This window comes from Anopheles nili, chromosome X (assembly GCF_943737925.1).
Source record: "Anopheles nili chromosome X, idAnoNiliSN_F5_01, whole genome shotgun sequence".
NCBI classification, from domain to species: Eukaryota; Metazoa; Arthropoda; class Insecta; order Diptera; family Culicidae; genus Anopheles; species Anopheles nili.
In genome coordinates this window covers 5,658,865-5,684,287 of record NC_071293.1, presented here as the reverse complement: position 1 = coordinate 5,684,287, position 25,423 = coordinate 5,658,865, and the positions used below count along the sequence as shown (strand labels likewise).

Below are 25,423 nucleotides of genomic sequence, written 5' to 3'. Positions count from 1 at the left end.
CATTAGTAAAACGCAAATGAATGAGGAGAATTTAAATGAAATTATTAGAATTAATCCTTACCGCTGTTATGCCAGTAGCACAGGGCTGCAAGAACGATAAGATGCCACAGATTGTGGGAATGGCCAATGCAGTCGAATCGGCCGATACACCATCGCTCAGGGATTTTGGTAACGTAGATAAGGAATGCAAAGCCGGTCATTGCGTACATGGCAATAACACGTGGAATGAATATCTTAAATCATACAAAGACATGGTTGGTAAATAGGTATAAGAATGAACAGCGTTGAACTTCACGCGTGCAATAATTGTGGGTAGAGAGGGTTATGTCGAAAGGTAAGACAGACAATCAGGCAATCGGTAAACCGAACTAAGAGGATATCAATTTTGAACTTTTGATGCAAGCGGCTCGAGCCAATTGGCTAATCTGATGGCGATATACCACAGAGAGGTACGAGCGCGATTGCGATTTTGGTGACCCACTATCCACAATAAGGTGTACGTTGCGAGACACTCGTGTACGCGACACGCACCCGTGATTCGGCTCAATGCAATAATGCTCCTTGGGTCCTTGGGTGTTACTACTCACCTTGACCATCGTGCTCTCAGTGCCACCCATGACGTAATACCAATGCAGCGTGGGTACGACACCGTACGCAGCCCAGGCAACGAAGGCCAGCATTTTCACGTTGGAGTGCACATTCAGCTGGGGGATTTGCAGTACCATAGCTGCGGTGAAGATGACACCGATCGTAATCATATAAAAGTCCCGCAGCGGCTGCACAGGGACAGGAACAGAGTTAAGCGACACTGAAACAAGGCACATCCTGGGACAAAACGTACCTGGTTGCACCAGAAGGCGTAGTAGATGCCACTCATGAAGATGGCCAGCAACGACAGGGCGATACCGAACAGATCGAAGGCAAGTAACCGATCGTAGCTGTCCGCGGAGTGACACGAGAACGTGTGGTATATCGAAGAGAAGATCATACAAAGCTGGAAGCTGAATAGCAGCATGCCGACGATCACCTTGTCGACTGTGGTGGCTTGTATCTGCAGCATGGCGGTGTCGTAGTACGCCAGAATGAGGAACACGCACAACCCGAGAACATGGCTCCAAATGTTGACGGTTTCATTTGTCCACCAGAACATGCTCTCTAGGCAGAGTCGCGCTGACAGATACGTCCGATAGCCGGTGCGTATGAAGGGGTTAAATCGCAGGTGTTCGGGAGCATGTTCGTAAGCGACTACCTTCTCGCGCAGTCCCGTGGATGTGATTTCCAGACCTGAAGAGCTCTTACTTTCAGCCAGTTGCTGCTTCCCCAACGCACCAGACTCCAGCGCGGGTGGAATCGAAATATTCTATAGGAGCAGGCAAATATGTACATGTCAAACTCTTCTAGATTTAACTTCTACGTTTAACGTTGCTTTGAAACGAAACTTGGATGTACTCGCAAAATTTAGAATGTGTGTTTCTCACGTCTGCAAATGGTAGTTTGCTCAGTGTTCGATTTCGAAAGACATAACGTAGTGGCATTGGCCGTTCTTCGGCATACCATAACTTCCCGGTTCTCTTCTTCCAAGACATCACCTCAGGCATCTTATGATGGTCTCGGATTTAAGTATTTGATTTTTGAACGAAACTTGGATGTACTCGCAAAATTTAGAATGTGTGTTTCTCACGTCTGCAAATGGTAGTTTGCTCAGTGTTCAATATCGAAAGACAAAACGTAGTGGCATTGGCCGTTCTTCGGCATACCATAACTTCCCGGTTCTCTTCTTCCAAGACATCACCTCAGGCATCTTATGATGGTCTCGGATTTAAGTATTTGATTTTTGAACGAAACTTGGATGTACTCGCAAAATTTAGAATGTATGTTTCTCACGTCTGCAAATGGTAGTTTGCTCAGTGTTCGATTTCGAAAGACAAAACGTAGCGGCATTGGCCGTTCTTCGGCATACCATAACTTCCCGGTTCTCTTCTTCCAAGACATCACCTCAGGCATCTTATGATGGTCTCGGATTTAAGTATTTGATTTTTGAACGAAACTTGGATGTACTCGCAAAATTTAGAATGTGTGTTTCTCACGTCTGCAAATGGTAGTTTGCTCAGTGTTCAATATCGAAAGACAAAACGTAGTGGCATTGGCCGTTCTTCGGCATACCATAACTTCCCGGTTCTCTTCTTCCAAGACATCACCTCAGGCATCTTATGATGGTCTCGGATTTAAGTATTTGATTTTTGAACGAAACTTGGATGTACTCGCAAAATTTAGAATGTGTGTTTCTCACGTCTGCAAATGGTAGTTTGCTCAGTGTTCGATTTCGAAAGACAAAACGTAGCGGCATTGGCCGTTCTTCGGCATACCATAACTTCCCGGTTCTCTTCTTCCAAGACATCACCTCAGGCATCTTATGATGATCTCGGATTTAAGTATTTGATTTTTGAACGAAACTTGGATGTACTCGCAAAATTTAGAATGTGTGTTTCTCACGTCTGCAAATGGTAGTTTGATCACTGTTCGATTTCGAAAGACAAAACGTAGTGGCATTGGCCGTTCTTCGGCATACCATAACTTCCCGGTTCTCTTCTTCCAAGACATCACCTGACGAAACAAAAACATGTAACCAACAAAAAAAAAACGCGCCCACAGGCAGAGAGAAACATATAGCAGCGGAAAGAAAAGAGAAAGTGCGCCCACCGTCTGTTTAAAAGGCTGGCGCAGTTAAAAGCGCAAAGTTGTATCCCAATCTGCCGACGGCACATTTCTGCGCATAACATGGGCCCCTTCTCCTCCAACTGCTGTCGCCATCACCTAAACTGCTCACAAGAAGCAGGTCGCGGTCGCGATTGCGGCAAATGTTGGCTCGATTACGAGATGCCCTGAATACGAGAATGGGTCACTGTGGAATGGGTCTCCACTGCCTCGCTTGATCTCGCTCCTTTCGCATCTTTCTGTCTATGTGCGACGCGCGATAAATATCGGGTCCGGGGGGTCGGTTATGTCACTTTCCCCTTCCCCGGTGAAGCCTAAGGAACATGGGCTGATCGGTGTGTGGTGGGATTCAGCGGAAGATTATGTAGAGAGGGGGAGAGAGCGGTGTGGGGAGGGGGGAGGGGAGGGGGCGCAAGTCTCACCCGGTTTCCCACTGACCTCATTTATGTTTCGAAAAACACGGTTCGAAACTCGAACAACAATGGGAAACACACGTGAGGCGATCTTCGATTGCAAATTGCCTGAATATACTCAACTCCGTTACACGCTCGTGGCGTTATGGAACGACCCGAAACAAATCGCTATGGTATGCGAATTTTCCATCACCATGAGCAATGGTTTATAACAACATAAAACAACAAATAATGGTTGCTTTAAGGCAAACAAAAACCACTCGCTATTTCACTTCACAGAATGATAAATGCTTCCAATACGTTCAATCATGTTGAGAGGATACGAAGCCGGTGTATGATCAAGGCCTGCCTGGCTAGGCTAAGGCTTTCGATGACTTGACATTTTCACCTAGCTGGATATAGCAGTCGTGCGTATATAAAATTGCTTTAGTTTAATTAGCACATGTTACAGTCCCAAGTAATATGACGCGAGTTACATAATAGAGCATATATAAATTCACAGGCACACACAAGCACACATTGTGCTGTTGCGAAGCACTGCAAAACTCCACGCAGTAGAAAACACGCAAAATTTGATCTTTTAATTATCATCTCATTTTGGTGCTCGTTTGCTTGGTGATAATAACGGCTGCTTCCGCTCCGTGGATCTTCAAGATACCCACATTCACAAACGTCGGTGACACTAATGCCGGGTAAATTTGAATGCAGACATTGATGGTTGGTAGGGAGTTGCGCTAGAGTTTGCGAAAACAGAAAACGGCCACTTTCACGCGAGGTTGACGATCGATGGTGCGTAACAACGTTTGCGCGGGAAACGATAACAGAACTCAAAACCAAACGGATTCTTACTTTCAAAAACTTCCCCATGGCTCCTAATGGCGGCGTAGATCGTAGTACACACCGCAAACGTGCACCCGGGTCTGTCGGATGTTTTTTTGCGGCAAAATAAAAACCGAGAGCGAACGAGAGATACACCGCCGTCACACTAGGAGAAACCCCGAACGGAACCGCGAACCGTACGCGAGTGCGTTCGCGACCTGCCGAAAGCAAACGTGTTCTGGGCGTATGGGTGCACTAAAACTCGCCCAATGACACGCGCGATCAAGCGAACAGATGGAATAGTAATGACACTGCCACACGAGAGAGCGCTACCGGGCTGCCGAGCCAGCGCTGTCAGCCTGCACCGGCGGTCGGTAAGTAAATGTAGGGATTTTGTGCCACGGTGGTAGTAAACGGCAAGACAGCCAATAGTGCTCGCGCGATAGTGGTAGGGGTGAGTGACCCACCGCGGAAACCGGAGTATTAAAATATGCGTACAGTAGAGGCGGTTATGACAGCGACCTTTGCCGAAACCCCAGGCTAACCGAACAGGTATCGGGACAAAGCGAAAGGTGCGCGTTCAATGCGTAACAAATAAAAACCAAGCTGACCAAGTAAATGTGTATGTGTGTGGGAGGGGGCTGATCATTACAGAATGATAGGGATGAAATCTGTCCGTCTGAGGATGAACTGACAGGACATGTGATAGCTTATATTCAAAAAAAGCGTTACTTGTTACTGAAATAGTAAAAATAAAAATTGTTAGTAATTAAGGTAGAATGGGAAATGTAGCAAAAAGTGGCATCCTCTTATCTTAATCTCGTTAAATAGATCATTTGTGTTGTTTAAGTGACATCTTCGGTCCTCCATGAAAGACCTTAGATTTGAACGATTTTCCGTTTCGGTATATAAGTGCACAATCAGCAATCAAAAACCAAAAAGATAGCCTCATGTACGCCCGTTAATATACGGTTTGTGGGAAGGGTTGAAACAGAGTGAGTTATGAGCAAACAGCTGCCAAAGGAGGGGAAAAACCTCGAGCTAAGAGCGAGCGATTGGGGCAGCAATTTCCATGGAGCTAATTGCAAATCTCACTGCCGGTTTTTTATAATACCGTGGTGGTGTGGAAATCGATCCCCAACCAGTGGAAACACACAAACCACTCGAGAGGTGCCATTGCCCACCAAACCGTAGCCGACTCCTCTCGCACGGGTGTGCGCAAGACCTCTGCGGGGAACCTTGGCCCGGTGTTGTGTCTCATTCCAATGGCGTCTACTAGCGCGCTATGTCTCAGTTTGAGCTTCTTTTTTTCTTCTTTTCTATGAGCCGTCTCTTGCACATACACTGGCGGCAAAACCCAGGTGTCGTCACAATTTCGAGCATATTTCACCCGTTGTTCATCAATCGCAGCCCTCACCAATGAAACGGCTCAAGTGGAGAGTTGAAACACCATCGACTCGGATAAATGAAAAAAAAAAAACACGATCGTGTGCAAACTGAAATAAGGAAGCGCGATTCTAATCAATAAAATATAATGAAAAAATATCATAAAAATACGATGCCAACTTGCTGCGACTCATGCCTCTCGACTCATACCGATGTCAACTTGATTAAATGAAGCAATAAAAATTCAAATGAACTGATGTTCTAGAGCAGTGAGTGCGAATCGACTACCTGATAAACCCGATTTTATTTGAGTTGAACTTACTCTTTGATCGCGCCCCTACCGAAGACAAAAATGAAAAGCAGAAGGACCTTTTTTACGGCTGCCTCACAAAAAAGCATTGACCAGTGCCTTAAGCATGACCCTTAAAATCATCTTGGGGATGAATCTTCTATGCAAAAGTCGGTAGAGAACCAATGTAATCAAGAGCGTAGGAAGAATGTAGGGGTGGGAAGTACCAAGTTGGCGCGTTGGGACATCCACAAAGTTACTTGGGTGTCCCTAGATGGAGCTACTTCCAACCAGATCGACCACGTGTTGAATAGCCGCCGAAGACAGTCGAGCCTGTTAAACTTTAAAAACATCCGCTCTGTTAGTTTCCCCTATGCTTAAAGTGGACCCGAGACACGACCAGGGGAGAGAGAGATTCGGATAAACGAACAGTGCGGATTTCGAGTGACTACCCAGGAGCGACCGTATACGAAATGATAAAGGTGCACACTATACAACATTTGGCACTGCCCGCACAAACAAGTATGGCTTAACTTATCGAAAGATTCGCGCATCTAAACGGACTGTGACGACATTGCTGTAGACAATTGCCATCGAGGAAAAGCGTTAAGAAATGTGACAGGAGCAGACGACGAACCACTCGCATCTAAGACTCGTTTAAGATGGGTAGTTTTTGGACCACATCCAATGGCGGAGGATACCATAAGCAAGGAAAATTTTTCCTATCATATCTGCAGCTACATGGGACATGGCGAGGAAACCCTAAAGTACTTGTATGATGCCAGTATGTGCTCATATCATAAGTGCTTGTATGATGCCAGTATGGTACCAACCCCAAAAGAAGGGAATCATAACGAAGCTGCTACAATTAATAAAACAACATGAGTGCCTTTATGATGCCAGTATAGTATCGACCCCAAAAGAAGGGAATCATAACGCACCAGCTGGACTCTACTAAGCAACATAAGTGCTTGTATGATGCCAGTATGGTATCAACCCCAAAAGAAGGGAACCATAACGAAGCTGCTACAATTAATAAAACAACATGAGTGCCTTTATGATGCCAAGCTATCAGAAATATCAGTGGTTGTACGATGCCAGTATAGTAACGACCACAGAAGAAGGGAATCATAACGAAGCTGCTGGACTCTAGTAAGCAACATAAGTGCTTGTATGATGCCAGTATGGTATCAACCCCAAAAGAAGGGAACCATAACGAAGCTGCTACAATTGATAAAACAACATGAGTGCCTTTATGATGCCAAGCTATCAGAAATATCAGTGGTTGTACGATGCCAGTATAGTATCGACCCCAAAAGAAGGGAATCATAACGAAGCTCCTGGACTCTAGTAAGCAACATAAGTGCTTGTATGATGCCAGTATAGTATCGACCCCAAAGGAAGGGAATCATTACGAAGCTGCTACAGTTAATAAAACAACACGAGTGCCTTTATGATGCCAAGCTATCAAAAATATCAGTGGTTGTACGATGCCAGTATAGTAACGACCACAGAAGAAGGGAATCATAACGAAGCTGCTGGACTCTAGTAAGCAACATAAGTGCTTGTATGATGCCAGTATAATAACGACCACAGAAGAAGGGAATCATTACGAAGCTGCTGGACTCTAGTAAGCAACATAAGTGCTTGTATGATGCCAGTATGGTATCAACCCCAAAAGAAGGGAACCATAACGAAGCTGCTACAATTGATAAAACAACATGAGTGCCTTTATGATGCCAAGCTATCAGAAATATCAGTGGTTGTACGATGCCAGTATAGTAACGACCACAGAAGAAGGGAATCATAACGAAGCTGCTGGACTCTAGTAAGCAACATAAGTGCTTGTATGATGCCAGTATAATAACGACCACAGAAGAAGGGAATCATTACGAAGCTGCTGGACTCTAGTAAGCAACATAAGTGCTTGTATGATGCCAGTATGGTATCAACCCCAAAAGAAGGGAACCATAACGAAGCTGCTACAATTGATAAAACAACATGAGTGCCTTTATGATGCCAAGCTATCAGAAATATCAGTGGTTGTACGATGCCAGTATAGTAACGACCACAGAAGAAGGGAATCATTACGAAGCTGCTGGACTCTAGTAAGCAACATAAGTGCTTGTATGATGCCAGTATGGTATCAACCCCAAAAGAAGGGAACCATAACGAAGCTGCTACAATTAATAAAACAACATGAGTGCCTTTATGATGCCAGTATAGTATCGACCCCAAAAGAAGGGAATCATAACGCACCAGCTGGACTCTACTAAGCAACATAAGTGCTTGTATGATGCCAGTATGGTATCAACCCCAAAAGAAGGGAACCATAACGAAGCTGCTACAATTAATAAAACAACATGAGTGCCTTTATGATGCAAGTATAGTATCGACCCCAAAAGAAGGGAATCATAACGAAGCTGCTGGACTCTAGTAAGCAACATAAGTGCTTGTATGATGCCAGTATAATAACGACCACAGAAGAAGGGAATCATTACGAAGCTGCTGGACTCTAGTAAGCAACATAAGTGCTTGTATGATGCCAGTATGGTATCAACCCCAAAAGAAGGGAACCATAACGAAGCTGCTACAATTAATAAAACAACATGAGTGCCTTTATGATGCCAGTATAGTATCGACCCCAAAAGAAGGGAATCATAACGCACCAGCTGGACTCTAGTAAGCAACATAAGTGCTTGTATGATGCCAGTATAGTAACGATCACAGAAGAAGGGAATCATTACGAAGCTGCTGGACTCTAGTAAGCAACATAAGTGCTTGTATGATGCCAGTATGGTATCAACCCCAAAAGAAGGGAACCATAACGAAGCTGCTACAATTAATAAAACAACATGAGTGCCTTTATGATGCAAGTATAGTATCGACCCCAAAAGAAGGGAATCATAACGCACCAGCTGGACTCTAGTAAGCAACATAAGTGCTTGTATGATGCCAGTATAGTAACGATCACAGAAGAAGGGAATCATTACGAAGCTGCTGGACTCTAGTAAGCAACATAAGTGCTTGTATGATGCCAGTATGGTATCAACCCCAAAAGAAGGGAACCATAACGAAGCTGCTACAATTAATAAAACAACATGAGTGCCTTTATGATGCAAGTATAGTATCGACCCCAAAAGAAGGGAATCATAACGCACCAGCTGGACTCTAGTAAGCAACATAAGTGCTTGTATGATGCCAGTATAGTAACGATCACAGAAGAAGGGAATCATTACGAAGCTGCTGGACTCTAGTAAGCAACATAAGTGCTTGTATGATGCCAGTATGGTATCAACCCCAAAAGAAGGGAACCATAACGAAGCTGCTACAATTAATAAAACAACATGAGTGCCTTTATGATGCCAGTATAGTATCGACCCCAAAAGAAGGGAATCATAACGCACCAGCTGGACTCTAGTAAGCAACATAAGTGCTTGTATGATGCCAGTATAGTAACGACCACAGAAGAAGGGAATCATTACGAAGCTGCTGGACTCTAGTAAGCAACATAAGTGCTTGTATGATGCCAGTATGGTATCAACCCCAAAAGAAGGGAACCATAACGAAGCTGCTACAATTAATAAAACAACATGAGTGCCTTTATGATGCAAGTATAGTATCGACCCCAAAAGAAGGGAATCATAACGCACCAGCTGGACTCTAGTAAGCAACATAAGTGCTTGTATGATGCCAGTATAGTAACGACCACAGAAGAAGGGAATCATTACGAAGCTGCTGGACTCTAGTAAGCAACATAAGTGCTTGTATGATGCCAGTATAGTAACGATCACAGAAGAAGGGAATCATTACGAAGCTGCTGGACTCTAGTAAGCAACATAAGTGCTTGTATGATGCCAGTATAGTAACGATCACAGAAGAAGGGAATCATTACGAAGCTGCTGGACTCTAGTAAGCAACATAAGTGCTTGTATGATGCCAGTATGGTATCAACCCCAAAAGAAGGGAACCATAACGAAGCTGCTACAATTAATAAAACAACATGAGTGCCTTTATGATGCAAGTATAGTATCGACCCCAAAAGAAGGGAATCATAACGAAGCTGCTGGACTCTAGTAAGCAACATAAGTGCTTGTATGATGCCAGTATAGTAACGATCACAGAAGAAGGGAATCATTACGAAGCTGCTGGACTCTAGTAAGCAACATAAGTGCTTGTATGATGCCAGTATGGTATCAACCCCAAAAGAAGGGAACCATAACGAAGCTGCTACAATTAATAAAACAACATGAGTGCCTTTATGATGCAAGTATAGTATCGACCCCAAAAGAAGGGAATCATAACGAAGCTGCTGGACTCTAGTAAGCAACATAAGTGCTTGTATGATGCCAGTATAATAACGACCACAGAAGAAGGGAATCATTACGAAGCTGCTGGACTCTAGTAAGCAACATAAGTGCTTGTATGATGCCAGTATGGTATCAACCCCAAAAGAAGGGAACCATAACGAAGCTGCTACAATTAATAAAACAACATGAGTGCCTTTATGATGCAAGTATAGTATCGACCCCAAAAGAAGGGAATCATAACGCACCAGCTGGACTCTAGTAAGCAACATAAGTGCTTGTATGATGCCAGTATAGTAACGATCACAGAAGAAGGGAATCATTACGAAGCTGCTGGACTCTAGTAAGCAACATAAGTGCTTGTATGATGCCAGTATGGTATCAACCCCAAAAGAAGGGAACCATAACGAAGCTGCTACAATTAATAAAACAACATGAGTGCCTTTATGATGCAAGTATAGTATCGACCCCAAAAGAAGGGAATCATAACGAAGCTGCTGGACTCTAGTAAGCAACATAAGTGCTTGTATGATGCCAGTATAGTAACGATCACAGAAGAAGGGAATCATTACGAAGCTGCTGGACTCTAGTAAGCAACATAAGTGCTTGTATGATGCCAGTATAGTAACGATCACAGAAGAAGGGAATCATTACGAAGCTGCTGGACTCTAGTAAGCAACATAAGTGCTTGTATGATGCCAGTATAGTAACGATCACAGAAGAAGGGAATCATTACGAAGCTGCTGGACTCTAGTAAGCAACATAAGTGCTTGTATGATGCCAGTATGGTATCAACCCCAAAAGAAGGGAACCATAACGAAGCTGCTACAATTAATAAAACAACATGAGTGCCTTTATGATGCAAGTATAGTATCGACCCCAAAAGAAGGGAATCATAACGAAGCTGCTGGACTCTAGTAAGCAACATAAGTGCTTGTATGATGCCAGTATAGTAACGATCACAGAAGAAGGGAATCATTACGAAGCTGCTGGACTCTAGTAAGCAACATAAGTGCTTGTATGATGCCAGTATGGTATCAACCCCAAAAGAAGGGAATCATAACGAAGCTGCTACAATTAATAAAACAACATGAGTGCCTTTATGATGCCAGTATAGTATCGACCCCAAAAGAAGGGAATCATAACGCACCAGCTGGACTCTAGTAAGCAACATAAGTGCTTGTATGATGCCAGTATAGTAACGATCACAGAAGAAGGGAATCATTACGAAGCTGCTGGACTCTAGTAAGCAACATAAGTGCTTGTATGATGCCAGTATGGTATCAACCCCAAAAGAAGGGAACCATAACGAAGCTGCTACAATTGATAAAACAACATGAGTGCCTTTATGATGCCAGTATAGTATCGACCCCAAAAGAAGGGAATCATAACGCACCAGCTGGACTCTAGTAAGCAACATAAGTGCTTGTATGATGCCAGTATAGTAACGACCACAGAAGAAGGGAATCATTACGAAGCTGCTGGACTCTAGTAAGCAACATAAGTGCTTGTATGATGCCAGTATGGTATCAACCCCAAAAGAAGGGAACCATAACGAAGCTGCTACAATTAATAAAACAACATGAGTGCCTTTATGATGCAAGTATAGTATCGACCTCAAAAGAAGGGAATCATAACGAAGCTGCTGGACTCTAGTAAGCAACATAAGTGCTTGTATGATGCCAGTATAGTAACGATCACAGAAGAAGGGAATCATTACGAAGCTGCTGGACTCTAGTAAGCAACATAAGTGCTTGTATGATGCCAGTATGGTATCAACCCCAAAAGAAGGGAACCATAACGAAGCTGCTACAATTAATAAAACAACATGAGTGCCTTTATGATGCAAGTATAGTATCGACCCCAAAAGAAGGGAATCATAACGAAGCTGCTGGACTCTAGTAAGCAACATAAGTGCTTGTATGATGCCAGTATAGTAACGATCACAGAAGAAGGGAATCATTACGAAGCTGCTGGACTCTAGTAAGCAACATAAGTGCTTGTATGATGCCAGTATGGTATCAACCCCAAAAGAAGGGAACCATAACGAAGCTGCTACAATTAATAAAACAACATGAGTGCCTTTATGATGCAAGTATAGTATCGACCCCAAAAGAAGGGAATCATAACGAAGCTGCTGGACTCTAGTAAGCAACATAAGTGCTTGTATGATGCCAGTATGGTATCAACCCCAAAAGAAGGGAACCATAACGAAGCTGCTACAATTAATAAAACAACATGAGTGCCTTTATGATGCCAGTATAGTATCGACCCCAAAAGAAGGGAATCATAACGCACCAGCTGGACTCTAGTAAGCAACATAAGTGCTTGTATGATGCCAGTATAGTAACGATCACAGAAGAAGGGAATCATTACGAAGCTGCTGGACTCTAGTAAGCAACATAAGTGCTTGTATGATGCCAGTATGGTATCAACCCCAAAAGAAGGGAACCATAACGAAGCTGCTACAATTAATAAAACAACATGAGTGCCTTTATGATGCAAGTATAGTATCGACCCCAAAAGAAGGGAATCATAACGAAGCTGCTGGACTCTAGTAAGCAACATAAGTGCTTGTATGATGCCAGTATAGTAACGATCACAGAAGAAGGGAATCATTACGAAGCTGCTGGACTCTAGTAAGCAACATAAGTGCTTGTATGATGCCAGTATAGTAACGATCACAGAAGAAGGGAATCATTACGAAGCTGCTGGACTCTAGTAAGCAACATAAGTGCTTGTATGATGCCAGTATGGTATCAACCCCAAAAGAAGGGAACCATAACGAAGCTGCTACAATTAATAAAACAACATGAGTGCCTTTATGATGCAAGTATAGTATCGACCCCAAAAGAAGGGAATCATAACGAAGCTGCTGGACTCTAGTAAGCAACATAAGTGCTTGTATGATGCCAGTATAGTAACGATCACAGAAGAAGGGAATCATTACGAAGCTGCTGGACTCTAGTAAGCAACATAAGTGCTTGTATGATGCCAGTATGGTATCAACCCCAAAAGAAGGGAACCATAACGAAGCTGCTGGACTCTAGTAAGCAACATAAGTGCTTGTATGATGCCAGTATAGTAACGATCACAGAAGAAGGGAATCATTACGAAGCTGCTGGACTCTAGTAAGCAACATAAGTGCTTGTATGATGCCAGTATAGTAACGATCACAGAAGAAGGGAATCATTACGAAGCTGCTGGACTCTAGTAAGCAACATAAGTGCTTGTATGATGCCAGTATGGTATCAACCCCAAAAGAAGGGAACCATAACGAAGCTGCTACAATTAATAAAACAACATGAGTGCCTTTATGATGCAAGTATAGTATCGACCCCAAAAGAAGGGAATCATAACGAAGCTGCTGGACTCTAGTAAGCAACATAAGTGCTTGTATGATGCCAGTATAGTAACGATCACAGAAGAAGGGAATCATTACGAAGCTGCTGGACTCTAGTAAGCAACATAAGTGCTTGTATGATGCCAGTATGGTATCAACCCCAAAAGAAGGGAACCATAACGAAGCTGCTACAATTAATAAAACAACATGAGTGCCTTTATGATGCAAGTATAGTATCGACCCCAAAAGAAGGGAATCATAACGAAGCTGCTGGACTCTAGTAAGCAACATAAGTGCTTGTATGATGCCAGTATAGTAACGATCACAGAAGAAGGGAATCATTACGAAGCTGCTGGACTCTAGTAAGCAACATAAGTGCTTGTATGATGCCAGTATAGTATCAACCCCAAAAGAAGGGAACCATAACGAAGCTGCTACAATTAATAAAACAACATGAGTGCCTTTATGATGCCAGTATAGTATCGACCCCAAAAGAAGGGAATCATAACGCACCAGCTGGACTCTAGTAAGCAACATAAGTGCTTGTATGATGCCAGTATAGTAACGATCACAGAAGAAGGGAATCATTACGAAGCTGCTGGACTCTAGTAAGCAACATAAGTGCTTGTATGATGCCAGTATGGTATCAACCCCAAAAGAAGGGAACCATAACGAAGCTGCTACAATTGATAAAACAACATGAGTGCCTTTATGATGCCAGTATAGTATCGACCTCAAAAGAAGGGAATCATAACGCACCAGCTGGACTCTAGTAAGCAACATAAGTGCTTGTATGATGCCAGTATAGTAACGATCACAGAAGAAGGGAATCATTACGAAGCTGCTGGACTCTAGTAAGCAACATAAGTGCTTGTATGATGCCAGTATGGTATCAACCCCAAAAGAAGGGAACCATAACGAAGCTGCTACAATTGATAAAACAACATGAGTGCCTTTATGATGCCAAGCTATCAGAAATATCAGTGGTTGTACGATGCCAGTATAGTAACGACCACAGAAGAAGGGAATCATAACGAAGCTGCTGGACTCTAGTAAGCAACATAAGTGCTTGTATGATGCCAGTATGGTATCAACCCCAAAAGAAGGGAACCATAACGAAGCTGCTACAATTAATAAAACAACATGAGTGCCTTTATGATGCCAAGCTATCAGAAATATCAGTGGTTGTACGATGCCAGTATAGTAACGACCACAGAAGAAGGGAATCATAACGAAGCTGCTGGACTCTAGTAAGCAACATAAGTGCTTGTATGATGCCAGTATAATAACGACCACAGAAGAAGGGAATCATTACGAAGCTGCTGGACTCTAGTAAGCAACATAAGTGCTTGTATGATGCCAGTATGGTATCAACCCCAAAAGAAGGGAATCATAACGAAGCTGCTACAATTAATAAAACAACATGAGTGCCTTTATGATGCCAGTATAGTATCGACCCCAAAAGAAGGGAATCATAACGCACCAGCTGGACTCTACTAAGCAACATAAGTGCTTGTATGATGCCAGTATAGTAACGACCCCAAAAGAAGGGAATCATTACGAAGCTGCTGGACTCTAGTAAGCAACATAACTGCTTGTATGATGCCAGTATGGTATCAACCCCAAAAGAAGGGAATCATTACGAAGCTGCTACAGTTAATAAAACAACATGAGTGCCTTTATGATGCCAGTATAGTATCGACCCCAAAAGAAGGGAATCAGAACGCACCAGCTGGACTCTAGTAAGCAACATAAGTGCTTGTATGATGCCAGTATGGTATCAACCCCAAAAGAAGGGAACCATAACGAAGCTGCTACAGTTAATAAAACAACACGAGTGCCTTTATGATGCCAAGCTATCAAAAATATCAGTGGTTGTACGATGCCAGTATAGTAACGACCACAGAAGAAGGGAATCATAACGAAGCTGCTGGACTCTAGTAAGCAACATAAGTGCTTGTATGATGCCAGTATAATAACGACCACAGAAGAAGGGAATCATTACGAAGCTGCTGGACTCTAGTAAGCAACATAAGTGCTTGTATGATGCCAGTTTGGTATCAACCCCAAAAGAAGGGAATCATTACGAAGCTGCTACAGTTGATAAAACAACACGAGTGCCTTTATGATGCCAGTATAGTATCGACCCCAAAAGAAGGGAATCATTACGAAGCTGCTACAGTTAATAAAACAACACGAGTGCCTTTATGATGCCAAGCTATCAGAAATATCAGTGGTTGTACGATGCCAGTATAGTATCGACCCCAAAAGAAAGGAATCATAACGAAGCTGCTAGAGTTAATAAAACAGCATGAGTGCCTTTATGATGCCAAGCTATCAGAAATATCAGTGGTTGTACGATGCCAGTATAGTATCGACCCCAAAAGAAGGGAATCATAACGAAGCTGCTGGACTCTAGTAAGCAACATAAGTGCTTGTATGATGCCAGTATGGTATCAACCCCAAAAGAAGGGAATCATAACGAAGCTGCTACAATTAATAAAACAACATGAGTGCCTTTATGATGCCAGTATAGTATCGACCCCAAAAGAAGGGAATCATAACGCACCAGCTGGACTCTACTAAGCAACATAAGTGCTTGTATGATGCCAGTATGGTATCAACCCCAAAAGAAGGGAATCATTACGAAGCTGCTACAATTAATAAAACAACATGAGTGCCTTTATGATGCCAGTATAGTATCAACCCCAAAAGAAGGGAATCATAACGAACCAGCTGGACTCTACTAAGCAACATAAGTGCTTGTATGATGCCAGTATGGTATCAACCCCAAAAGAAGGGAATCATTACGAAGCTGCTACAGTTAATAAAACAACACGAGTGCCTTTATGATGCCAAGCTATCAGAAATATCAGTGGTTGTACGATGCCAGTATAGTATCGACCCCAAAAGAAAGGAATCATAACGAAGCTGCTAGAGTTAATAAAACAGCATGAGTGCCTTTATGATGCCAGTATAGTATCGACCCCAAAAGAAGGGAATCATAACGAAGCTGCTAGAGTTAATAAAACAGCATAAGTGCTTGTATGATGCCAAGCTATCAGAAATATCAGTGGTTGTACGATGCCAGTATAGTATCGACCCCAAAAGAAGGGAATCATAACGAAGCTCCTGGACTCTAGTAAGCAACATAAGTGCTTGTATGATGCCAGTATAGTATCGACCCCAAAGGAAGGGAATCATTACGAAGCTGCTACAGTTAATAAAACAACACGAGTGCCTTTATGATGCCAAGCTATCAGAAATATCAGTGCTTGTATGATGCCAGTATAGTAACGACCACAGAAGAAGGGAATCATTACGAAGCTGCTGGACTCTAGTAAGCAACATAAGTGCTTGTATGATGCCAGTATGGTATCAACCCCAAAAGAAGGGAATCATAACGAAGCTGCTACAGTTAATAAAACAACACGAGTGCCTTTATGATGCCAAGCTATCAAAAATATCAGTGGTTGTACGATGCCAGTATAGTAACGACCACAGAAGAAGGGAATCATAACGAAGCTGCTGGACTCTAGTAAGCAACATAAGTGCTTGTATGATGCCAGTATAATAACGACCACAGAAGAAGGGAATCATTACGAAGCTGCTGGACTCTACTAAGCAACATAAGTGCTTGTATGATGCCAGTATGGTATCAACCCCAAAAGAAGGGAACCATAACGAAGCTGCTACAATTAATAAAACAACATGAGTGCCTTTATGATGCCAGTATAGTATCGACCCCAAAAGAAAGGAATCATAACGAAGCTGCTAGCGTTAATAAAACAGCATGAGTGCCTTTATGATGCCAGTATAGTATCAACCCCAAAAGAAGGAAATCACAACGAAGCTGCTGGAGTTAATAAAACAGCATGAGTGCCTTTATGATGCCAAGCTATCAAAAATATCAGTGCTTGTATGATGCCAGTATAGTAACGACCACAAAAGAAGGGAATCATTACGAAGCTGCTGGACTCTAGTAAGCAACATAAGTGCTTGTATGATGCCAGTATAGTATCAACCCCAAAAGAAGGGAATCATAACGAAGCTGCTAGAGTTAATAAAACAACATGAGTGCCTATATGATGGCAGTATAGTATCGACCCCAAAAGAAGGGAATCATTACGAAGCTCCCGGAGAAGGCATCACACACTCATGACGAAGTTGCTGGAAGCTATTAAAAAACATGAGACAAGCCGTTTAGACGATTCCTTATTAACCGCCAATGTAACATACAAAGGTTATTTGCTTCCTTCATTTGACTTATCCCGGGCATTCTCGGTTATAAATACAGATTTATATATATATATATATTATATATATATATATATATATATATATATATATATATATATATATATATATATATATATATATGTAGATGTATATATATATATATATATATATATATATATATATATATATATATATATATATATATATATATATATATATATATATATATATATATATTTTAGAATTTTCATTTTCTGTATTTATACTGTTTGTTATCTAGAAATGTACTTTGTCATGTTCTGACATTTTCGACATGACCACAATCAAGCGACAATGTTGGAAAGCTTATAAGGATAACATCAGTCTGAGAATCGTCAGTCTGGGAATCGACAGTCTGGGAATCGAATTTTTGTGAACACCTCGTAAGGCACTGGGGTGTCCAGATGCGTTCCCTGGTGGAACGCTACTGTAGCAGCCGCCATAAAGGCCAGACGAAAAGCGCTCATAGCCCTCAGAAAAGCCGGTAAAATTCCTAATAACCTCACCCTATGCTTTGCCACTGATCACTTCCGGGAAGCTAATCTAAAAGCAAAGGCCGAGATTAGAAAGGCCAAAGAGAATTGCTGGGCGGAGTTTGTATCCAGCATTACTCCGCTGCTTCCAGCAGGGATCTACGGCGTGAAGTTGCTACACTAACCGGAAAAACCAAATCCCAACACTCCACGATTATCTTCAAATCTGCAGACGCTATCATCCCACCGAACCAAGTTCCGGAAGCCTTTGCGAAACATTTCGCAAACGTTTCCGCTACTTGCAATTTCTCCCTCCGTTTCCAATCCCACATACATTCCAACGAATCCATTCCCCTTTCTCCACCAAACACCTCCTATTTCCGCTACAATAACCTTTTCTCCCTAGAAGAGTTAACCTGGGCACTTAGCAGGTGCCGAGGGAGCTCGTGCGACCCAGACAATATTGGGTACCCAGCCCTTAAAAACCTATCTGAAATAGGAAAGATAGCTCTTCTAGGGATATATAACCATATCTTGCGTACCGGAGTCAACCCTGACACCACTGGAAAGCCAGCCTCACCGTCCCCATCCCCAAACCTATCAAACCTTCCCACGATATTCACAGTTACCGACCCATCTCCCTATTCAACTGCATGGGAAAGGTCCTTGAAAGAATGGTCAACCGAAGGTTGATCCAGGAACTCAAAAAGAACAACCTGCTTAGCTCGAACCAGCATGCCTTCCGGTGTGGTAGTGGTACGGAAACCCAAACCTATGATAAGAAGAGCAAACGTGGGGCTCTCAGCCAGATTACCGGTCAAGAAATCCCGATGATGGCCCAACTCACCCGACATGGGCACAGACGATGGGACGACCCAAAGATCAACGTTGACTGGCACTTCAAAAACATCAGGAAAAACGCTAACCTCACATCCGCTGCCAAACAACTCTTTGCCAATCACATAAACTCCAAGCACAAGGACCACCTTTCAGTATTAAACTCTCAAACCACGGTATACATTCTCCCAGAAATAGCCGTATCGTGAGTTAGTTGGATGCTTGATGTATACAAGCTTGACTGCTAAACCCGACCTATGCGCAGCCGGGAACTGTTTTAGCCAGCTCCAGAGTTGTCGTTTATTCTACATCGAATGGGTTCGGGAATGAATGAATGTTCGGGGGGAAAATTTGAGAGAGAGTGTTTGAATTACCTGAATGAGAAATTTGAATTTCTGTATATATACTGCTTGTTAACTAGACATCGTGTTCTTAAATATAACTGGAGCAAACGTGTCGCCTTTTCGTCAATATGTATACATATTATATATATATATATATATATATATATATATATATATATATATATATATATATATATATATATATATATATATATATATATATATATCACAGTGAGATAAACTAGCATCAATGATACAAGCGCACCTTTCCAAATGGAAACATGATATGATATCGTTTATGTATCAATTTACGCAATCTATCCGATTCATCGAGTTAACTAATTCAACATAAATTTCGCTTGATAACGACTTTTTTCAAATGTATGAAAATTATACTCAAATGTACTACCTAAATACGTTCTGATAGTCAATTAAATATAAGTCGCTTTTTGATTATTTAATAACATACAAATCCAGCATTTGCAGAATTTAGAACACATTACTTTGAGTTGATCGAAATTTAGAAGATCTATTTTAGGGTACATCAGACCTACAAGGGCAAAACATAACGTATTAGTTTTTTGTTAATCCAGATTTAATATATATTAATACCTACCTCTCAGACATGTATACAACGACACTGCTCAACTAATTAGCGAATTGTGTCAACAAACTTTGTAGTATTTATTTGACACTATCAGCTTTTCATATTTATAACGTCCGTTGTTTCCGTTAGTGCGTTCATCCATATTGGATTTATGATAATCAAATAAGTATGATTAAAGGCATTACGCATTTAAACGCCTGATGGGAATTATGCATTTGTGTTTTAACAAAAATCGATAAAACCTCAGCGTTAGGACTTCGACGTTTGTTGAGCCAGGAGATCATTTATCTGTAAGTATAAACAACGCATGAAAATCGTATATCATGCTATCAATTGATTTGTTGTATTTTTACCTGATCCCTTTGAATTTTGCCGCTTGATACATTGTCAGTTTTGGAACAATTTCCTTTTGATCTAAGCTTTCGATCGCGCGCAATGCGACAATGCACGTCGTTAAAATGTGTTCAATGTGTGCTGCATAGACCTGCTATGTTATAAAATTATATCCTAGCGAACTTTTGGTTTACTTAATCAAATATTTACTAGAACGTTTTTAGGTATCCTTACATATACTGCATTATCAAATTTTCTATCGAATTCATGATAAATAATATATCGATAAATTTTGGAATGATTTAGTAAATCGATTGCATTTAGTAAATCGATTGTTTGTCGCATAATAATAATAGCAGAAAGGCTTGCACGTATGGAAATGATGCTAACTGATCAAATGTATGGACACTGTCTGCCCCAGTCGAAGAACTATTTCAGTACGCTCAAACTAAACGCTGTGATGTTCAATAAATCCGGTAAGGTAAGGCGCCCCCTATAAGTGTATAAACCGGCAGTCTTGCATGCAGGGGGCTCATCGAAAACGATTTTAGTTTAATAGGTGGTAGGTCTAGCTAAATTATCTTTCCTAGCTAATAATAATTTCCCACCTAATAATTATAATTTCCTAGCTAAATTACACGAATCACCCATAATCGAAATGCAATTTGGCAACCGCAAACCCGAAGGTTTTGCGCGAGTTATCGGAGCAACCCAACCGATAAAGCATCCGTACCTGATTCTACATCCCTTCAACAGTGATAGCCCTAAACCAATACAAGATTCTGCATCCCTTCAACGATAACACAATCTCGTCAACCGGCCGATCGGACGCCCGTACCTGATTCTACATCCCTTCAACAGTGATAGCCCTAAACCAATACAAGATCGTCATCCGAACGATAACCGATATCTACTTCCTTTCTCTTTATCCTTCCTTTCGTCACCCAATCCCTTTTAAACACAAAGATATATATATATACCACAATAAAACCAAAGGAGGGACTCTCAGCCTAACCGTCTTAGAAGAAGGAAGCTTTCGTCTCGCTTAACTTCTTTACAATCCGAAGTGATAGTTCGTTAACTCGCGCACATAAGCACGTGAGTTGTACGCAGACGTTGAGGCTCGTTGAAACAACTAACAAATGTCATAATAATATCACTCACAAGGGTGGTACTTTTAAAAGTTATAAGAAATTTAAAACAACGAAAGTCGATCCTCCAGAAGAAGATAAAAAGTGAATCCCTCAGCAAAGAAACAAACATATATACCTTTAAAAGATATAAGAAAGGGTTATAAGAAATTTAATACGACGAAAGTCGATCCTCCTAAAGAGAATAAAATGTGATTCCCTCAGCAAAGAAACAACCATATATACCTTTAAAAGATATAAGAAAAGGTTACAAGAAATTTAAAACAACGAGAGTAGATCCTCCAGAAGAAGATAAAATGTGATTCCCTCGACAAAGAGTCTAGCATATATACCTTTAAAAGTTATAAGAAAGGGATATAAGCAATTTAAAGCAACCAAAGCCCATCCTCTAAAAGAAGGTGAAATGCGAATTTCCTCAGCAAACAAGAATCAAGCATATATACTTTTAAAAGTTATAAGAAAGGGTTAAAAGACATTTCAAACAATGAAAGTCGAGCCTCCATAAGAGAATAAAATGTGAATCCCACAGCAAAGAACAATCACGCACAGCTAATAGACACAGCTCCTCTCGAAGCTTAAACTCCACGCGACGACCCCTCCTCACGGTTACAATTCAGTGATGGAAAAAATTAATCTGCATACCAATATACACCGCGACAGATAGATGAACTTGTCCATCGTGTGGCTACCCGTGGCATCGCACCTGATCGTGCGTGGACAATGTTGCTGGTGGCGTCCCCGCTGGAAAATGCGTTTGTTAGTGTTCGATGAAAATCGCAAAATACTACGCACCTTTAGAGCTTCCAAATGAATTTACTCCAATTTAGATGCCTCCTAAGCCAGCACATCCCGATGGCCTAATCGACATTAATTGGCTGCATCCTGTCCGCTTAAAAAAGGAGCATAAAATGGCAACATACAAGGTCGACTAATCAGGACATGGAAGCTAAGCGGTCATATATAAGGACAATCCAACGAAGGATCGGTGTGATAGTGATGGTCGAACGAATTTGGAACGACCTGAAAAAGAAATATTTTCACCATATGCATATTCTCCAAATAATTTCTGTTGCTGCGCAACCGTGCCGACGGACTGCATGAAAGTACTATTCATTTTAGTACAGCGTTTGACAACACGTACGTCTATGCTCCTGTCAACGGAGCACTAAACGAGCCACGAGGATGGGCTAAGGACAACGACCCGGGCTGACCGACGGTCATCGCTTAAAGGACAGTATATAAAGAGCGAGAGTGTGCGGGCTCGCTCTCTTTTTAATATCATCACCGCGAAGATAGACCGCTTTTTTTAAACCTCTCCAATAAGGGTGTATAAAGAATAAGTTCTTGCGGTTGCCGAGGAGCCGGCAAGTTGCGTTCGCAACAATTTCCTAAACGAATTTTATCACCCCGTTCCGTATGTCATAATTTACTCCAATAACAATCGTTGTCATTCGTAAAACCTCCCTGTAGGTGAGCACGGTTGGTTCATATAACAAAACAATGTAAAATAAACCTTACGCAGGTCTATTGGATTGAAGCTACTTTTGTTTCCCTAGGCATAGGGTAGCTTAGGTTTGTTTGCTTTCGTTGGCATCAAATCGAACCGTGGCCAAAAGTGACACACATAAGTGTTTGCCAACGTTAAAAGCTAGTTCAGCGGAACGACGTGGTAACATTGATTCGACGAAAGAAAGAGAATGAAAAAAAAACACTCAGGCTTGAGCATAACGCCGATTGGCAATAACACTATTTTTCCAGCCAACTGGTGGCGATAATGGGTTGAATTTTAGTGCATCAGCTGTTAATGGCTAACAACGGCAAAGAGACCCACAAAGCAAAGGCAGTGATGTTCGATAAATCTGGTAAGGCGCCCGCTAGAGCATATAAATCACCTTTCTTACACGCAGGCGGCTCATGAACAACTTAGTTTAACAGCATTAGTTTAATAGATGGTAGGCAAGAAAATGTATCTAATCCTATCTGTCTTTTTTTCTCTCGCTTATGATATTAAGAGCAGCTAGTGTGCAAAAATTTCATAAAGTTTAAAAGTCACTAAGGGATGCAAAAAAAAATAATAAGAGATATAATAAGAGATAATATAATCATAATAAGAGATGAAAATGATAGTTTTTTTTCAATTAACTACTACACATTCGACGATTGTTGCTTAAACAATATCACGACTTAAAACAGCGACTGTGTTACTGCCGAGATGACATTCGCGAACCTAACCTTAAGATTGTGTTTTTTTTATTTATTTACTTTTGTATTGTGTTCGCCTGTTTTAAACCGTCAGACTAGATGACGGCACACACAATACAAAAGTAAATAAAAAAAACACCCTTAAGGGGCTTTAAGCCGTTACACACGAATGGAAATGAGGCCACATACATTTCCTTGCTGGTACGGTCGTTGACATCATTTGTTCCAGTGTCGATTTGTTCGAAGACTCTAATAAAAAGACTATAGTTTAATATAAGCACACAATTATAGTTATTAAGTTCAAAAAATTCCCACCACTTTGCTGAAGAATGACGTATTTATGGGTCATGGTTTGACAGAATGTTGCATGTATTTTTTCGGCATATTAGTGTTTTAAAGGACATTTAGAGAATAACTACAGCAAAAGTTATCGGTGACAGTAGCATAGCAGTGTACATAATATGTTAATAGTAGTGATAGGAGAAATTCCTGACAGAATGGTTGGAAGGCCGTCTACTAACGCAACTACCCCCGCTGCATCAAAACAACGCAGTATCGCATATTGCATGAACAACTGCGGTTGTAAACAGAAAAAGAGGAAATAATTTCCTAGCAAAATTACGCCAATCACCAATCATCGAAATGCAATTTGGCCGCCACAAAGCCGATGATTTTGCGCGCGCATAAGCACGTGAGTTGTACTAACTAACGGAACGAGACACAATAAGGGTTCGTGTACAACCGGAAGTTAAATCTTGGATCGGTTACACATGCAAAAACCACTTGACGAGCTAAATTAGAGAGAAATTGTTTCCCCGGACGTGAAGCTGGAAACACTGAAGGAAAGCTCAAGAAACCGAGGCCGAGGTGCATTTAACTGCACACGCGCTAAATTGCTTTCCCTCGCGCATGGCTGTCTGCTCTTACGCTCAGCATGAGCTGTGATGATGCTAAAAAGCGTGTTCAGAGTGAAGACAAAACACAAACCCAATGAAGAGCTCGTGCACGCGAATCCGCGAAAGCGCAAAATACAGCCACCACACGTGACTGAAGTGGCACGTTTGTGAAATGGCGCGAGATGCAGCGTTGGTTGCGTTATTGAACGATCGGCAGGAGGATAAATACACTTTCGCAAGATGCCCAGGGGAGAGAAATCACAAACAGCCCTCAGAGGGCCCTAAGGAACACCAAACAGGTGCTGTTTGAGGTGTAGATTTCTCCCGTCGAAAATGGTCGGAAAGATGCAATGCCTGGGATGTGTTTAAAAGGAATTTTAAGGCACTCCTTATTAGTTCAAAATGTATTAATTAGTGGTAAAATAGTTCACCTACCTTGAGCGATTGTCGGAGGAACAACCCGAAATTCTCCCGCGGCAACACGAAGGCGGACGAGGCCATCTTTCGCAGCAAACCATCTCCAACGGTGTTGCCACTTCCGGTTGTGTCTGGATCCGGCCGGAAGGAACCGGTCGATGGCAGCAGCTCCGCCTTCAACAGCTCGTTCCACTCGTTCATGATGCTTGCCGAGGATTGTAAGGGCACCGAGTTTATCACGTAAATTTAATTGGTACGACACGCGAAAAGAAACACTTGCAATGAACCAAACAAAGATGGGATCATTAATACACTCGCACACAAAAAGGCTTCGGCGTGGGGGCGGATATCAAGGGCTTGGAGAAGAGTACAACAGCCCTTTTCCCTATCAATGCGGCGCAACTTTCTCTGGGCATAAAATGTTCACTTGCACTTTTGCACCGGGACTGAAATGTTTCACTTGCATTTTCGAATGAGGAACGCACACACTTACCTTCTCCAATATGGCAGTTTATTGCTCGACCGTGATCAAGGCGGTTGCAACAACAAGAATAGGACGACAAGCGAAACGCGTCTGAACGTGTCTGAACGCGTCTAAACTCGTTAAAGTTTC

General features: G+C 41.9%; 1 protein-coding gene across 1 annotated transcript in view; it reads right to left on the bottom strand.

The window, feature by feature from the left end:
• The window catches only part of LOC128728693 (progestin and adipoQ receptor family member 3), a 28,214-nt gene extending 2,791 nt beyond the window's left edge, over positions 1-25,423 (bottom strand). Inside the window, exons 1-5 of the mRNA XM_053822328.1 lie at positions 25,304-25,423; positions 24,829-25,085; positions 842-1,360; positions 588-776; positions 62-233 (exon numbers count right to left, since the gene is read on the bottom strand). Of these exons, the coding sequence (XP_053678303.1) occupies positions 62-233; positions 588-776; positions 842-1,360; positions 24,829-25,011 (1,063 nt within the window). The 5' untranslated portion in view covers positions 25,012-25,085; positions 25,304-25,423. The remainder of the gene's footprint in view (positions 1-61; positions 234-587; positions 777-841; positions 1,361-24,828; positions 25,086-25,303) is intronic.